The 19,270-nt window shown below is 42.5% G+C and overlaps 1 protein-coding gene across 1 annotated transcript in view; it reads left to right on the forward strand.

The window, feature by feature from the left end:
* The window catches only part of bcl9l (bcl9 like), a 56,338-nt gene that overhangs the window by 12,024 nt on the left and 25,044 nt on the right, over positions 1-19,270 (forward strand). The window contains exons 2-3 of the mRNA XM_080772849.1: positions 13,913-13,995; positions 15,438-15,943. Of these exons, the coding sequence (XP_080628975.1) occupies positions 15,538-15,943 (406 nt within the window). The 5' untranslated portion in view covers positions 13,913-13,995; positions 15,438-15,537. The remainder of the gene's footprint in view (positions 1-13,912; positions 13,996-15,437; positions 15,944-19,270) is intronic.

Below are 19,270 nucleotides of genomic sequence, written 5' to 3' on the forward strand. Positions count from 1 at the left end.
ATACTAAAACTAAAAACATTGCAGATGACAAAAAATCTGACTGAATAGTTTTAAAGACTATGACTAAAACTGACTAAAAATCTAAATGTGCTGTCAAAATTCATTCTGATTCCATCAATGTGATAAACAGGCTTTGCTTAACTCCTCCCTGTTCATTTGACCTTGTTTATGAAAGGAGTTAATCACTTAAACCCTGCTATTATACTTTGTTGACCAAGGTCCCTCAGGGCTTTATACTATATAGGTCGGGTCCGCTAGTATATCCCTATATAAAAGCAGGATCTCTTAGCTGTAAATTGCTGATCTACAAGCTCACAATGCGTCGCCATATGACGCATTGTGAGCTTTGTATATCAGCTATTGTCAACAAATGTTATCCCCAGAATAAGGACGCAATAGGGTTCATGTGGTGGTTAATCATTGTTATTGTGGCTTATGTAGAATAATACAAATTCAGTTTGATTCACCTTTACATCTGCAGGTATGAGTGTAGGCCTGTATTAAGCGAACAGTAAGGCTCCAAGCACATTATGTTTGACAGGAAACACACACACACACACACACACACACACACACACACACACACACACACACACACACGGTGCATTAGACCACAGAGTGGATAATTTTTTGACGAATCCAAAGTCCCGTCTCTGTTTCTGCGCGTCTCCTACTGGCTCACAGCCCATAATATTTACTCGGCTCACTGTGTCATGTTCTGTTGCCACAGCAACCTGCCTCAATATATTCCACCTCTCCAAATCAACTTGTTGGCTGTCACCTGTATTTTCTCAAAGTCTATCTACTTAAACCCAATGCTTTATAGTTGATGGGAGACCCCCAGGGAAATTGTCTTGTATATCAGCTCACGTACAGTAATGTTCACAGCAGAATAGAGAGACGCTCATGCCGAATAGATAGTGTGGAGTTTGAAGGGGCTTGTTCTCTGAGAATGAATGAAATAAAGGAATGCTTCGTTGCTGTCAGGCAGAAACCTTATATCTCCATATTTAAACGTTTTATGGTTTTTAGCGTTGTGTGTATGACCACGGAATGGGCTCGGAATGCACAGTTTTGTGTGTATGAGCAGGGAATGTGCTCAGCTGATTGGCTGAGCACATAATGTTATGTATGATAATAAGAGCACCCCTCACTTCACACGAGTGTTTCCATAAATTCATGCCTTACAAACACAAATGTTGTGAAAATAGCATACCTTCAACGTGTTGCGAGCTTGTAGATCTGCTATTTTCACTATTCTATCAAAAATAAATAATAAAAAAGGGACGGTTTTGGACGTATGAGGTTTCCAGTCCACCGACTGCAGCGACTTCCAATATAGGGCTGCAACTATTGATTATCAATTATCTATCAAAATCAGGAGGAAGTGCCCAAAACAGGGACGTCAAGTGTTTAAGTGTGTCTGTGGGTTTTATAAATATTGAACCAATGAAATGTATTAACAAGGGGTCTGTCTTCACTGTAACTATCAATAAAGGCACAAAAGCCAAAAACAAATCTTAACACAATATAATGCCCAAGACGTCCACAGACGTCATAGGAACTACCGCATGTAGTGTCCAGGACGTCTCTGGACGTCTTTGTAAAAAAACAAAACAAGGCCAGCTTTTTTATTTATTTTTTATGTCAGAAAACCCCACTTCACTATTTTGAAAGAATGAAAGGGCACATAATGTGTTTAAAAAAAAGGAAAAAAAAGTATTAACAAGAGCTTGTGACTAAATAATAACTACATTGAATCCTTTTTTCCATTTCATGAAAAGTAACGGTTTTGTTCTTTTGGTCAAGGTTTCCGCCCGACAGCATTGTTGGGAATGTTGTTGAACTTTCAGCTAAGAATGTTCTAGTTCATGTTTAATCACTGGACAGAACGCCCAGTACATTAACTTGAGTAGGCCTACTGTAATTAAGAACATTTTGTAGTATTTAAACAGAAATATTATAAGCTGCCTTATGCCCTGTTTAAATAAATAGTGAAAATAGCCAATCTACAAGCTCAATGCATCACATCGTGTTGTGAGCTTGTAGATCTGCTATTTTCTTCATTCTTTGGACATATTTAATGTCATTACAGCAATGCATTGATATCAAAAAGAAAATGTGCTTCATAATTTGTACCTTTTTAAATGTGAATACACAAGAATTGACTTGAATTTATATATAGCCTATACTGTAGGCTATATCTACTTTGTCCACCACATGTGTTTAAGGCAAAGAGAGAGGGTGGCACCTTTTTACCTCACTTCACCTTACTTCCCCCTCCTCCTCCTCAGTGGTCCTGGCCTACATGCTTGAGTGGCGCCGGGTTTGTTGGGCCCAGCCGGTGTCATAAAGTCCCTGCAGAGTGCAGCTCTGTGGCGCTACATGCACGCCGCTACTGCGTCACACGCATTATGCTTCATTCATCACCGCAATTAAACACTTTGGCCTCACTGTTTGGCCCCGTCTCAGTCTCACAGAGCCGCTTTGTGGCCCCCGGAGGGCCCCTGTTCTCTCTCTCTCCCTCTCTCTCTCTCTCTCCAGTTGGATCTGTGTTTTCTGCTTCACTTTGGACTCCTGATGTCCCAGCGGAGTCATGTAGCTAAAAATACCAGCTGGCCGTCCTAAAAATACAGAGTACTGTGTGACCTACTGGGACCGAATAGGAGCTCACTCTCGCTTTCTCTCTCCGGACACGAGCATGCGCACGCACGCACACTAGGGGAGCAACAGTTGATCGATTATTCAAAATGGATTATGATAAGATAATGCATTTAATGAATTAGTCAATATTTTTAATTATTACGAAAGTTATATAGTTCGGGCTATGGAAACGCCATGGTTACAGCCCTGCAAGCTATGGGATCATCTTTAACTACTGACTACAAACGGCCACACAGACAGAACGGTAGAACACACACACACACACACGCATACACAAACGCTGTAAACTTATACATGCAATGTTCGAATCCAGGTTTTGTTATTGGCACTATAGCTCAAACAGCTTAAACATCAACTTCCCATGGTTGTGGGTGGCGATGATTCCATGTCGGGATGTCACACCTGGGGTCCTCGAAGCATTCGCTGGGGATTTGTCTTTCAGTAGGCATTTTGAAGACAATGGAAACCATGGGCGTGGAGCAGTCCTGCAAATGTTCGTTTTTTTCCCCATATGAAGTGAACAGAGCACAAAATACTTTGACTGTGCACAACCGCGGGCCGGGTATGGACTAGTCTAGTTATTATTTTTAAGCCATTACAACAGGGAAAGCATCTCTGTCACTTTAGATTTTAGCGTTGGCTATTAAAAAATAGCAGATATACAAGTTCACAGTGCATCACTTCATAGTTCATTCTATGCTATGCCGTGCTTCTTGAAAGTGTTGAAAAGGTTTCATAATGTACATTTTGTTTTAACACATCTTCTCTTCTGGGGGTCCCTGCCACAACCAAATACATCTCAAATGTTTTCGTACCAAGGACCCCCAAATGTAAAACGACTGATTTAGAAGGCATTAGGTAATAGATGTTTCAAAGACTCTGACATTCCTAGGGCGGGGGGTCTTTGTACAGTTTGTTTTTGCTCAGAGCACTTTCACTTCTCATGCTTTTGCACTGACCAAATGGACACTTTTTTGATTGGCATTCAAACCCTGTACACTCAAGACACTGCCCCCGCTGTCACCCTTAGATCTCCATATATGGAGCTGACCTGTTCTGACATTCCATATTTTGATCTGACCTCATCAAACCCTGTACACTCAAGACACGCTCCATATGTGGCCAGTACAGAATTCATTCCATATGTTGATCTGACCCCCCATTCCAAAGCACCAGCACTCGCCCATAGTCTGCTGGTGACAGGTGTCTGTGTCTGTCTGTCTGTCTGTCAGGTCTTGCAGTGGAAAGGTGGAAATGTGAGGATTGGAGTTTGGCTAGAGTGGTGTTTGTGGTCAGGCTTCGTGAGGCTTGTTAACGGTCATTAGTTACTTACTGAAACAAGGACAACCTAGATGTGTGCATAGTTGATCTGTGTGGTTTATCACCTTTCCTTTGGGGTGTCTGGTGGCACGTCTCAGGCAGCCCAGGTTTGTTTTGTTTTCTATCACCCTCTCAGGCAGTGGTTCTCAAACCTTTCATTACCCCTACATTAAATTTTGTTTGACTCAACAAATAATAATATTTCAACAGATAAATATTGTGAAAAGAGCTTGAGATCTTGTAGATTGGCTATTTTCAAATGTTTGCCTCTTTCTTATATTATTTGACAATTTGGTTACAGGTTTGGTTAATGGACAGTTAGTTTGTTCATTAAGAATGGTCTTAAAAGTCCTTACATTGTCACTTCACTGTCCTCTGAGGACCCCCCCAAAATCTTCTTATTCTGTGTTTTAGGCCCAAACTGCAAGTGCAACAAAACAGTTTTAAAGACATGTCACACCAAAGCAAATCCTTGCAACTGCCATTGGGGATAATGGTTACACTTGCAACAACTCGCAACCGTTTGGTTACAAGGAGGGTACATGGCAAATCATTGGTGCGGTTTGGGCCTTAAGACGGCGTGTGTGTGCTTGTGTGTGCGTGTGTGTGTGTACTGTATGTGTGCGTGCGTGTGCAGGTTTTGTTTGAATAATTTCGTCATGGATGTGTCATTTTGCTATGGATGTGCATGACCGACAAAAATTTAAGTCTATTATACTACTGCAGCTTCTATTGATAGCGATTATTTGATAATTCGACCAAATTCTATGTTTTAATAGTCAAGTTTTCTTTCATCATAAATGATTTAATCCATTATTTTGACCTAATCCCTAATTGCAAGTGGTTATCGTCTCTGTCGGGTGGTAAGGTCATATGTCCAAAACTTTTTCCTTTCAGTAAATTCCAAAATAGCAAATGTATCAGAGTTCTGCTAATTTAGATTTTTGTGTGACGCTGTAGTATGATCAAGTATTTGATTTCCGAAAAAACACAAAAGTTAGAATATGGATAATAATATTGGACTTAATTGGACCCTTTATGCAGTGGTGGTAAAGTAACCAAGAGCATTCTGTCAAATCTTGTACTCAAGTAGTATTCTGAGTAAGGTTGTCCCTATCCGATCACATAAATGGAAATCGGGGGCCGATCACGTCACTTTCTAATGATCGGAATTGGATTGGGAGCAAAAAAAACGTGATTGGGACATCCCCAGTATCAATACTATATATCCATATCATGATATTCGACTGGATAATGTCTGTGACTGTGATATGGCATAAGTATTCTATAAAAATATAAATCTCGAATCCGGAAAAATCGGTATCGGCAGATACTCAAAGTCAATTCTGAGGTACTTTTACTTTAATCGAGTATGTCCATTTTTCAATACATTACTTTACACAGCTTTACTTACAATTTTGTATGCATTGGCTATTGAAATATTTAGATACTTTTACTTTGGCACTGTAAGTACAATTTTGAATGCAGGGCGTGCCACCATTTCTATATTGTGCTACTTTTACAAAAAAACAATCAGACTACTTCTTCTACTCCAACACTGCCACTTATGCTACTGTATTATTATACATATAAAAAAAGTGTGTGTGTGTGTGTGTGTGTGTGTGTGTGTGTGTGTGTGTGCATTGTGACTCTGCGCTTATGGTTCTGACTGTCAACCGAATGATAGCTTTTATAAATTAGGCGAGCCATCGCTGGTACGTTGCCAGGCAAATAGTTTCTCCTTGGCGAGCACTGTTATTTACTTGTACTTGCATATAGTGCTGTCATAGTGAACACATATATTGCCAGCTTTGGTTTCAGAACCAGATGTAGGATGCCCTTACTTAACCTTCATTGTTTTATTCTTTTTAGGGCCAGACCGATGTCAGATTTTTAGGTCTGATGCTGATCCTGATTTTGAGAGTCCTACCTACCACTGATGTTTTGAACCATACAGTATTTTGATTGAAACAAGCACAAATAATAATAATAATAATAATACATTTGTGTATCTGAGAACTTTCTAGAGAAAACAAATATCAGCTGCATCAGTACAGAAGTCGTAAAAAATAAAAGTAATAATAATGGGAGATATATCGGCCAAACCAATACCATTTTGCAGGCTCATCTTTTTTTCCCTCTGTGGGTTAATCCTAGTCTGAAAGACTAGACCCCCCCGGGAACCCCCACACCACTCACTTCACACGGGTGTGATTTTTTAAGTTTAAAGTTACATTGGGTTTGTATAGGAAGGGGGTGTGTCTGATAAAATCAATATCAAATATATAAATACTGAATCAAGCAACGAGCTCACAAAAGCCAAAGCCAAAAATTTGAATGACCCACACATTTGAAAGTGAACTGTCCCTTTAATTGCACTTGCACACTGCTCCTAATACTTAGGATGAGATGAATGAATGCATTGGGATAGTTTCATGTATGCACAAATGGACTGTGACAAAAAGGACCCCCATTTCCCTTGTACCCAATGCGTTTCTCCGCTGCTTTCTGACCACAGTGTGGGACAAAAATCATACACTGTCCCAGCCCCCCCGACTGCCCTGCAAACAAGAACCCCCTCCTGCTTTTCAGGATAAGTCAGGCTTCACTTGGGAAGGCAGGAAGGCACGTGGGTGACATCACCTCTACGTAGCCCAACCCCTTGCATCCAGCAGTGAAACGCAGTCTGCCTTGGGCAGATGGGAGATGTGTTCTGTTGGATGTAGACACACACCGCTCCTCGGCCAAAAATAATAAGCTATGGGAAGCTATTTTTCGGTGGCACGTTATGCTTAATGTGATCAAACAACAAGTTTACCTCAGTGTTTTTGTGTGGGGACATGTTCTGTGTCTGCTGCGTGGATCAGCTCAAGTGAGAGCACACATCAGCCCTGAGCTGTGCTGCGCGCACCAGAGAGTGCACAGCAGAGAGGGATTCCATAACTCGGTTCACATGGGTGTGATTTTATTTTTTAGATATTAATTTTGCTTTTACTGCCTTTACTGATAGTATAGGTAGATAGACAGGAAATAGGGAGAGAGACACAGTTAAAATGTCATCGGGATCGGGAATCGAACCAGTGACATGGGGGAGCCTAGGCGTCCGCTCTACTTTATCTTGCAGACCTGGGATTCCCTCTACGGCAGACCGGCCACACACACACACACACACACACACACAGACACACACACACACACACACACACACACACACACACACACACACATAAACACCCATACGATTTGACAGCCCCCGCCTTGTGTTGAGGGAGTGAGTCACACATTTTGTCAACAGGAGAGAGACAGGCATGTCTCTGTCTGTCCCCGTCGTGTTGGGTTAATGACTGATAGATAGTCCTCGCTCGCTGCACAAGGCTCTATCTGTGTTGACCGGAGCCGGCGCTGGTTAATGACTAATTTCAGGTGTGTGTGCGTGCGTTTCTGTTTATTCTTCACCTGTGTGTAGGTGAGTGAGCATTTTGGGGGAGGGATAACCTGGGCTTACTCACTCACTCCCTGTGATTACGTTTTTTCTTAAGTCATCAGAGATGTATTTCACATTAACCACTTAAAGCGAGGAGCCCCCACCAGGAGGATGTAGAGATTCTGTCCTACTCCTCCCGCCCGACACTCCCTGCTGCAAGTATTGAAATTTGAACAAAACGTCTTTGCTCAAGGCCAAAAATAATAATTTGATGTCTTCCCGTGAGGCCGGGACTCGGTTAAAATAGCTGATCTTCAAGATCTGATCTTCTTTTGTTAGACATCATGCAAAGAATGTTGTTTTCATTGTGGTCCTTGGTCTGGGACAAACATTGCAACAAAATACATACATTACATCAATAAACCTGTAATGCCCTTTAAAAGAATATTTACGTTTTCGAGCCGGGTAGGGCTTTACGCCTGCTAATTATTAAGGCCAGACGGTGCCTCGGGCCAGCCCAGATAGGCCCCAGGTAGGGCCGTGCCTTAATTTTCGGGCCTGTTGAGAACTCTAGTTTTGGCCGGCTGCCGGGCGCGACTGCCAATGCCTTTGGAGGCCGTGTATGGCCTACTTGTGCGGTTGTTGTCTTGTCGAGACCTGAAAGGCCTGAAGAACACAGGACCACACAACACAACACCCCGCGCAGGATAGACGCTTCTACAGCACTAGAGAGAGAGAGAGAGAGCCATGCTGATCACGACGATTCAATTCAGTTTGAGTTGCAATATCTCTCACACACACACACACACACACACACACACACACACACACACACACACACACACACTTTTGTTGCAAAGGTTAAAATGTGTGTGTGTGTGTGTGTGTGTGTGTGTGTGTGTGTGTGTGTGTGTGTGTGTGTGTGTGTGATGGACACAGACAGGTGTTGTGTCAAGAGGGCATCAGCTTGCAGTTCTGGACTTGAACCCAGAATAAGAATGTTGTAGTACACCGTAAAGTCCTCAGTGTTCATTTAACTCAGTGTACGGATCCATGTAGGTTCCAGTCTACCAAGGATTTTACTCTGTAGTAGAGCTTGTCTCCATACCTAGCCAGTATACCGTATCACAGAGTTGAATAGACCATTATGATTTTCCTAGTGTGACGGGCATTAGTCTTCTATGGACACAATATTAGCGTAAACAAACGGCGGGCACATCGACAACAGAGCACTGAAACGGTGGCTAAACCTGTTTGTTGTTCAATGGTATCATATGGCAGTATGTCACAGAAGATGCGGTCCAAAAACGGTGGCATTGAAAACCCACTGCGTGTCACGTAACAAGGTGTTTCACTGTTTCAACAGGTAGCCAGGTTAGCTTCTGCATGGCTAGCTTCCAGCCAACAGTCCAAGGCAAGCGAACTTGTCTTTTCCCAGGGATAGTCATGGAATAAGGCTGCATCCTTTCCACACATTGCCGTTGATGCATTATAGTCTTCCTTAACGCAAAACAATAACGAGATGCCAGCTACAGAGTATAGCCTTGTGTTATTGATCAACATGGTGGATACCAGTTTTTTATTTATTATTGTAGCAGCTAAAATGGATGAGGTTTAGGAAAGGTGAAATGCTGCTGCTGTTGTTGTTGCTGTGATGTGATCTCACTGCACATGGGGTTTTTGTTTTTGCTGCTGCTATCCAAAACTCCTCTCACTGTGTCATTATTACATAATGAGTAGTTAAACAACTAGTCGACTAGTAAAGTAGGCAACTAGTAAGAATCACTAGAAGTGAAAGCCCTAAAAAAAAAAGTGTGTGTGTGTGTGTGTGTGTGTGTGTGTGTGTGTGTGTGTGTGTGTGTGTGTGTGTGTGTGTGTGTGTGTGTGTGTGTGTGTGTGTGTCTATGCTGTGGCCACAGCAATGGTCAATAGGTGCGGTTGGCGGGGGCTTAAAAATGTTTTTCTAACTCCAACAGCAAGAGAGAGGGTGAATACATGGACGGACTGGTATACCACAGGTCCATTATTTGGTTCCATTTGTGCCCTCTGACTTAAGTGTGTGCGCGTGTGTGTGTGTGTGTGTGTGTGTGTGTGTGTGTGTGTGTGTGTGTGTGTGAGAGAGAGAAACAGTGCTTTGCTTGCTATGATCTATCTTTGAACTGGTAAGGACTAGTCTCTCTTAAAACAGTTTTAAGTAAATATCTCTAGATCATTATGTATGTTCATGTTATTGTTGATTTGAGAAATGCTAAAGGTGTCTTCCAAATATTATTCTGGGGACGTTTGAGTAATATAATTTGATCAAGCCTTTTATAACATTACAGACTACACAATAAGTTATAAAAAAATAAGAATAAAACATATTGCTGTCAGCATAGAGATACTGAGTAACATCTAGGTGTGAAATGTACGCGACCAGTCACGACCTAGTCTACTCCAGGGTTGCCAAGTCTGCTTATTTCCAGCAAAACTTGTATTGGTTTTTTTCCCACAGTTGCTTGCCTGGTTTTTGGAGGTTACTTAGCTTATTTCTGGCAACACTCTTGGATTTGAATCCTGCAAATTAGCAGTTTTGAACATATATGAGGTTTTCTACCCGAAAAAGACAATATCCTTCCTGCAATTCTTACAAACGTCTATTCATTCATCCTCTTGTTTAGATTAATAATCTAATAATCTCATAATTTACAACCGGTTCGTAACGCTGGTCGCTGGTTTCGTTTTATAGGCCATGTTGCCCCAGAGCCAGACAACGTCCTGCTTCCGGGCTGCATGCTTCCTGGCCTATTGGGTCACAGTTAAAGGGATTAAGGAATTAATCTGGTTTAATTACATTGGTCATTCATAAATCCAGTTTAATTACACAATCATCCACTAAAGCAGACATGATTTAGTTTTCGTCTAAATACACACAACCTACTATTATCAGTCGACATGTGTGCGAGTGTGTGCCGTAGACCATCCTACTCTAAATGCGCCACGCCTCTGCGTGTGTGTGTGTGTGTGTGTGTGTGTGTGTGTGTGTGTGTGTGTGTGTACGGTTGTAATGCAAGTAACTTGAGAACCGTTTGCCTCACCGACTTCAAATTCGACACACGCAATCCACACCCCCGCAGGGAGTGCAGTGCCTGGTATCGAGTCGGTCGGACCCACGGTTCTCCAGAACCACTACAAAAGGCTCTGATCAGGCTCTGACAGTGGGTCTAATCAGCCTAAATCCACTCGCCTGTGCAATTCTGATCATTTCAGTGCCATCGCACAATCAGTGTAATGTAGTTGTTCCGGCCATGTCATAAGGGTAAACAAAACATATGGCTAAAATAGCTGGTTTACGGGCCCGTTGTGAGCTTGTGGGTCGACTGTTTTGTTTAAATTAAATGAAATTAAACAATTCCATAGGTTTAAACATATTGTTTGTTACACCATCACTAAACACAGGTATATTTTACCCAATATAAAAAATATTTATCATCAAAATATATTGCAGTACAGCAATACATTGCCAGTACTTGAGGTACTTTTTTTTTTAATTTTTAGTTTTTTCACAAAAAAACTAAAAATAGATTTCATGTGAGAATGGTCCAGTGAAGAAAACAATAACAATTTGTTTTTAATACATTTTTATCCCACGATATTTTGTAAACCATTTTTTGTCAATTGTCTAGTGGAATCCTGGGCACACTCCCTCTGCCAACCCGGGGAGAGCAACAGACTGACCTCATGTTTTCTTCAATGCATGAGGAGTCCGTCAATCTTTTCAACTGACGGGGAGGGTTTCCCCAGTTGGGCATAGCGCGTGGAAGGAAGTAAGGAACACATTATTCCAACCAGTTCCTTTCCCCTCCATCAGGTGCTCCGGCTGGCCAGAGGGAGGCAGTTTTAGAGACCAGGATTACTGCATGTTTTTGTGAGGATTCCTACCGTAGGGGACACAGGGACAACATACAAACTCTGCACACTCCTTTTGCCAACCCCACTCAGGGTATGGTCACTGATGACGCAGAGGAGAGAACATGCCCCCAGCCCCCACAGTGTCCCCAGCAGGAATAGAGCACAGGATCAGCTGTGAGGCAAACAATTTGCCTTTTAAGGCTTCGTAATCACAAATTGCATTTGTGCACTTAAATAATACAAATAAATCACTGACATATTTAATAATTTACAATATAGCGGAAGTAGTTGATCCACAAGAAAAGAGGGCCACAATTGTAAAATGACAATGAGTCTGGGGCCACAAGACCGTGACAACGACACCATTAATAGCTAAATCATTCAGTGTTTTTGAAAAGTATGTGCTTTACTTTGAGGAGTTTGTTTCAGAAGGATTGATCTCTATATCAAGTCTCGGTGTGGGACAAAATGACAAAATGAGATGTCAATAGTTCCCTGTTCTCTGTGTGCTGTTGATGGTACATTCCCACAGACAAAGCCAGTCTGATGCATGCAGTAGAAGATGCCATGGCAGAGCCTCTTGAAGTTGTCCCACAGCCTGATCTGATGTAGGATGATCTTCCAGGTATCCCACAGCCTGATCTGATGTAGGAAGATTTTCCAGGTATCCCACAGTCTGTCAAAGTTCTGATAGTTGACGCCATGGGTGTTCTTCAGAGTATGAAGAAGGCATCAACCATGCTGAAGCTGGCAGATCTTCAGGATGCATTTAACAAACACTATTATGAGGGACGCATTGTCTTTGATCGGTATATGGATCAGTCATTAAAGAAAAATACTTGACACAAGAGAGCTACTTCATCTGTAGAATATGAAATCCATCCAGAGATGAAGCTCACCATGTCCATCAAGGATAGTAAAAAAAAACAAAAAAACAAGTTAACCACTTCACTAATCAATGACATAATGTATTTGTTTTTGCCCTGAAGTAGGGTAATTGAAAGGCAGAGAGTTGAGAGAGAGATATTTGCTTTTTTCCCTTGAAAACAATGAAAGTCAGACCAAATTAAGATGTCTGTTTTGCATAGCTCAACTCACTCAAGGATGTATTGGATCTGAAAAATATTTTGTGCCATTAGTGTCACTAGACTGGTGCCCGGCTGTAGAGAACTGAGTTGATGAATGATGGAAGTTGGAGATCCATGCCCCACCCGGCTATGCAATACCCGTTGTACCCGTGTCAGAGTACCCGTTCCACCCATTTGTCTGTGTCCTTCAAAATGGTCAACTTGTACAACCAACCATCCAATAATATATATTTCTTTACATCTATTTTTACATTGGAATATGGAATGAATATGGAATGTGTTCCAGGCCACAAGAAAGCTCAGCTGGGGTGAGATTTGGCCTGCGGGCTGCCAGTGTAATATCACTAGTGTAGAGCGAAAAGGGGACTACGTATAGAGGGGTGACCTAACCCTGGTTAACAAAGTTTATAGAGATTAAGTGGTTTACCACATGAACCCTATAGCATACCTTACCTATTCTGGGAGACGATCATTCGTCAAAAATAGACTATTAAGCTGCATGTTTTTTTTTGTTTTTGTTTTTTTGCTGAATCTATTTGGTGTCGAGGAGAATACTAAGCAGACCTATTATAGAGCCCTGGGGGACCTCTGTCAACCAAGTGGTTAAACTAGTTTGATGTTTTTTTCTTTCTAGTTTTTTCTTTCTTTCTTTTTCCAAACGAGTTTGCACTAAACACAGCCGTGAGTAAGTGCTGGGCGGCGGGCGCTTTCCGTTGCTTCGGACTGGAACCCTCAGAGCGAAACTGTGAGTAAGTATGAGAGAGAGAGAGAGCGAGAGAGCGAGACAGGTATTGCTAGAGATAGTGTAGTAGTGGAATGTGTGTGGTGGAGTTTTTGTGGTTTGCAAGCGGCCTGGGAGAGAGGGGGAGGGCCCGCTGCTTCACCTCTGATGGCTCTCCTTCACCCTTAAAGGGACAGTTGCATCTAATGTTTAACTTTTCTTCCTTTTTTTTGGAAAGTGTGTGTGTGTGTGTGTGTGTGTGTGTGTGTGTGTGTGTGTGTGTGTGCGTGTGGTAGCTTCTCTTCTTCTCTTCTTCTTGTCTACTCAGATTTGTCTTGGTCACACATGTTTGGTTACGTTTTAGTTTTTGAGGGGCGCAAGTCTCTCCTATACACAGGTTTAATGTTTGTCTTTAGTTCAAAGTTTGTTGACGCATTGACAATGACGCATTGACAATGAAGGTCATGATGTGTCGTTTATGTCATATTGTCTCTTTATTGTTAATGGCGTTTAATGTTTGTTTTACATCACCATTATAGGCATTATATGCCTTAAGTATTTTATTTTGTATTTTGTTTTATTTTAGAAAACGTTTTACTCTAGAGGGACAATTCCCGTCTCAAGTTATAACTTTGATCAACTTTTGATATAAACAATACAAAAAGATGGAAATGTTCCCATTGTTTTGGCATCTATTGTTGCGTATGCCCATATGATGACCACGGATGTGCTCTAAAAGTGTGAAAAGGGTATTTTTCATTTCACTCCATCCTTAACCGTGCTGCCTCCTGTGTCCCCCTGCAGGTCAGCAGCATGTGGTCAGTGACGCGTCCTCCACAGCAGCAGCATGGCCCTGCGTCCGTCCTGCGTCCACCGGGTGAGATGAGGTGAGGCCTCATCCCCAACTCTAGAACAATAGTTCTGAACCACAGTCTAGAACAGTAGTTCTGAACCACAGTCTACAGCAATAGTTCTGAACCACAGTCTAGAACAGTAGTTCTGAACCACAGTCTAGAACAATAGTTCTGAACCACAGTCTAGAACAGTAGTTCTGAACCATAGTCTAGAACAATAGTTCTGAACCACAGTCTAGAACAGTAGTTCTGAACCACAGTCTAGAACAATAGTTCTGAACCACAGTCTAGAACAATAGTTCTGAACCACAGTCTAGAACAATAGTTCTGAACCACAGTCTAGAACAATAGTTCTGTACCACAGTCTAGAACAATAGTTCTGAACCACAGTCTAGAACAATAGTTAAAAAATACCAAAAATAGCCAATCTTTTTTGGTGCCTTAAAGGAGCTATAACTATATGTTTTTGGGGCTCCCATATGTGTTTTCTCTCCCCACAAATAACCAATTTTGAACAATCAGGCTTTCATATCATATAGGTGCTTTAATGGAAATTGCTCTCAGGAACAGCTCAACTGATTTTGGTCTCATCGTGATGTCATCAATGTCACCCTACTTTGTATATTTCCTCCTTCTTCAGTCTTCAGTTTCAAATTTGCATTTCTACTTTGTTTACAATGTCCACAATTGTTGATTTTCCAAGCTGGCATGGAATGGAAACAAGCCTGGTTTTATCTAGCATCAGTATTATAATGACTCAAATATTAAATAATCTGCATATCAGCACCCCCACCACCTCAGGACATTGTGGTATTGCAGCTAAAACTGCTTTCAAAGTCCAGAAAGAAATGACAAGGGCTGGTTATATCAGAGTGGTGATTGAGGCTCAAACCATTAGAAATAACTTTGATGGACATGGACAATATGATATTAGATATTAAAATCAGTTTTAAAATGCATGTTATTTGCGCTTTAAGTCTGCAGAGTGAAGGTTCTTACTGTACACAGGGGTCATGTTATGCTTTCCGACAAGTGACGAATGACGCATCGCACTACAGTACGTGTCTCAGGAGTTTTGAGGATTTGCCATTTTACATGTTGTGCCGACAGCATGGGCACAACATGTAAACAAGGAAGTTAATGTGTAGTCTGGTGCTTCATCAGCATTATAGTATGCAACATATGATGAAACCTCAGCAACCATTCATCTTTCCAGAGGTTTGCAGTCTGCAGAGGTGCTCCGCAACATATTTTATTTTTGTCATTTTTATGTCACTTTTATGCTTTCGGGTGACATTTGGCAACCGAAAGCATCACATTCACCATAATCAGAGCAGAGCATTGGTTCTCAAAATTTTTCATGTCAAGGATACACAAATTGATATGTATCCGGGACATCCCCCCCCCCCCTCCCTCAAATAAATGAGGTCAGTTAAATGGTTAACTGACTCCGACTCTTTTTCTCTTCCAATCAGCGTCAGCTGTGATCAGCGTTGAGCTCCACCCACAAGGACCCCCCACAGATACCTCTCCATACCACACCCCACAACCTTCCCAAATCCAACAGCCAATCAAATGCACCCGGACAATAAACTGGCCAATCATGGCAAGGCGGTGACCAGCAGCGACCAAGGCCGATCCCACATCCCCAGCGTGAGTCAGCAGCAGGCTCAGCAGCAGCTGCAGCAGGGCTCTCAGGGTGGGGGTCCGGGACATCCACCGGGGCCCAAGGGAGGCGGGGGAGGGGCCGCCGGGAGCCATGTCAAAAGCAACCCCATCTCCTCCTCGGCGGCCAACCCCGCGCTGAAGGCGGCCGTCGTCGGCCAGTTGGCTAGCGGCGGTGGCGCTGGCAGCGCGGGGGGCGGCGGGGGGATGCTCAAAACCAAATCCAAGCGGGAGAGAAGCGTCTCCATCGACTCCTCTTCCTGTGAACCGAGGGATGCCGTCAATGCCGGCGGCTTGGAGCCCGATGCCAAAGGAGGTGAGAGTGACATGACCGCACACGCACACACACACACACACACACACACACACACACACACACACACACACACATACACACATCCATTTGAAAATGGCCGATCTACTACAGGCTCACAACGCGTCACATCACTTGTAGATCAGCAATTTTCAAATAACTTTTGGAACAAAATGTTACAAATGTGGAATGTTTTTACATTTAAATACACAAATCTATAGTATGGTGGTCCCTGGCACGAAAGAATGGGGGGGGGGGGGGGGTTGCGGAGAAATGCATATTAATCTGTGGGTCCTTAACAACGTATAATTTAACAACATTAGGAAGTATGCTCAAATAAGCAACTACATTTTAGAAACAAGCCCAAAAAACCCCCAAACTACCAAATTTAACGATTTATATCAGCTCATTTGGAAGAGAAGTGTATAAAAAACATTGTTTGAGATATGTTGTGTAACGTTACTTGCCTCTATGTTTGATTCACAGTAGAAGTGTGATGGGAGATTAATCGGCAAACACATCGGTATCGGCCGATATTGGCCTTCAACCAATATATCGGTTAAATAATATATCGGTTTTAGCAGATATTTTATGTTATAATAATTATGCTGAAAAAGAAATAAAAAAGCCAGAAAAAGCCTTTTGGGATGATGAAGGCTGCGAATTATATCAGTGTTTTCTGGGGAAGCTTTCAAAAGTATCAACACGTGACGTTGGAACATTTTTTAATAAATATTCTACATTCAAGCTGTTAATGTTGGGATATGGGCGAACATTTCAATAATGGTGCGTGCGTGCTTGCGTGCGTCCGTCCGCTGGGTTACTTTAGGCAGTTTAGGGGGTTCCAAATGGAACATTACAGGTCTGCAACTCAGTTATGGTGGTACTTAACACATTTAGTACCGGAACTGCATCAAAATAAAGGCGCTGCTTGCGCCGGAGTAATCGCCAGAGTAGTGATCGCTTCCATTTTGAAAGCCATGAACCGGAAATACTTTCTTAAAAAAGTTGACTGACAAAGTGCCATCTCAATCTCCGATCATCTTAATATATTTATATATGCTACAAAAAGAGTTCATATTTTGCGGGAGAGACGGATGAGGAGCAGAAACGCAGCGCCAGCATATCGATCCATTCATCACCACGGAGAGCGCCCTGGATCAGGAGATACGAGTCATTCTTTCCGCCGCGCTAACATGGGAGTCAATGACAAGCTAATAGTTTCACAGAGCGTTAGCATACGGCAAGCGAAAAGCGAAATGCCAAAAAAAAAAGAAGTAATTATTCTGAATATTATTATCTCGCCCCGCGTCGTTTGGACGTCGCTAGGACGTCCACAGACGTCTAAGGCACCTCTCGGTTCCAATCCTTATGACGTTTCAGGACGTGTTATGTACTAAATGTGTTAAGTTAAAATACAAACAAACAAAAAAAAACAGTTCCAAATGTGATGAAACCGATTCTGGTTCCTCAATGTTGGAATGCGGTTCCGGATCCAAACCCTACTTCGATCCACTGTTCAACACTTTCCCACCAGGCTTTCTTTCTAAGAAAGGATGTGATGTGTGAGGTCAGGGATGCACAGACATAATGGGGCTCTGCATACATACGGGATACGGCTTCACTTCCTTTGCTCCCTCATATCAGGCCCGATCTTTACCAGCAACACACGATCACAACGCCTTCACCACCTCCAGCAGGAAGTCGAGTGGAGTGAGCGCACGCCACGGACAGGAAGAAATTAATAAAATCCGAACTTGTTTTTGTCCTCTTTGCCGAAATGCCTTTCAGGCCAGGCATCAGGACTTTCCCCCACGCTGTCTTCTTTCTTTTCTTTTTGATGCATAGCTTCAGCAGTGTCTGTAGCACGTCATAGCTGTTCTGGTAGCATTCAGTCGACCCTAAATTTAATTCGCCATATTTTAATAATTAAAAATAAACTGCGGCTTTGTCGCAGACCTGGTGACGAGGCCGTCACGTTATGATGACGAAACCGGAAATCAACCCATGCTCTGGGCTGCTAGGGCTTCTGGGAAATTGAACCCAATGCAAGTGAACGAGGGGGTAGAGACAATCTTGGCTCGCTTTGCTCTTTGTCTGTGTCCCGGATCAAGGAAGTGGCTTTTTGGTCGGCTCAATAACAAATGCTGGGAGTGTTTACTAGCGTTTTTTCACAGATCAAAAGCGCAAATACTTTGGCGTATGCTGCAAAGGTAAAACGATCTAGGCAGCGTAGAATATTTGATTAAATATCGGGGAACGTGGGTTACGCAGTAGTCCTGTTAAAACAGCTAACTCAACCACCCTCCCCCTCTCATGCAAGTAATTGACAATATATAAAGTCACAACACCAACTTTGATGAGGCTTTGTTTTCAAAATAAAAGCTTTTCTTCATTTTCGAAAAATGTACATTTTGGAGTTAGGTGGTTTCTTCCCGACAGCAGAGATATGAGGTTTCCACCCGACAGAGACGATACTAAAACAATGGGATCTTGTCTGTGTTTTTGCATGACATCATTGTATTACTCAATTCAAGCATCCAATAGGGCCTAAGTGGTCAATCAGACTAATACATTGAGTTGATTTCTAGAATATTTTCTCATTGATTTATAATGTAACAAAGTTTTTGTTTTTATTATACAAAGAAATGCATTTGATGTATCGATTAATCATCCTCGTTAGAATAATCACTATGGAAATAATTGATAGTTGGAGAGAGAGAGAGAGAAAGAGAGCGCGGGAAAAAGAGAGAGAGCGAGAGAGAGAGAGAAAGCCGAAACAGAGTGAGAAAGAGAGAGAGAGAGAGAGAGAGAGAGAAAGAGAAAGAGAGAGAGAGAAAGCCAGGGCGGATCCTTTGAAGGGAATTCTCCTCTGGCTCCATTCTCTCTCTCTCTCTCTCTCTCTCTCTCTCTCTCTCTCCCTCTCTCTCTCTCTCTCCCTCTCTCTCTCTCCCTCTGTGATCTAATTTCTGCCCGTAGGAAAACAAACAGACACACATTCAAATGAAATGCAAGTCACCCCCTGCCCTACACACACACACACACACACACACACACACACCACCCACTTACTTGACAGGCACTTGGCCCCCTGCACCGGGGGAAGAGGGCCCATTGTTAGGAGAGACGGCTAAATGAGGTATTATAGCAGAGAGGGTGGGGTGGGATGGACGGCTAACTTGCTGATGTCAGCTGGGGAACACCGTAAAAGAGGATGAAGAAACCAAAGGTCAGCTCGGTATCGCAACAAAACGCCCGTATTTGTACTGTATGCTTGTCTGTCCCCTCTTGACCTTGACAGATGTGGGATTTTTATGTAACTGATTCCGA

This window comes from Protomyctophum bolini (assembly GCF_963924005.1).
Source record: "Protomyctophum bolini genome assembly, chromosome: 9".
Classification (NCBI taxonomy): domain Eukaryota; kingdom Metazoa; phylum Chordata; class Actinopteri; order Myctophiformes; family Myctophidae; genus Protomyctophum; species Protomyctophum bolini.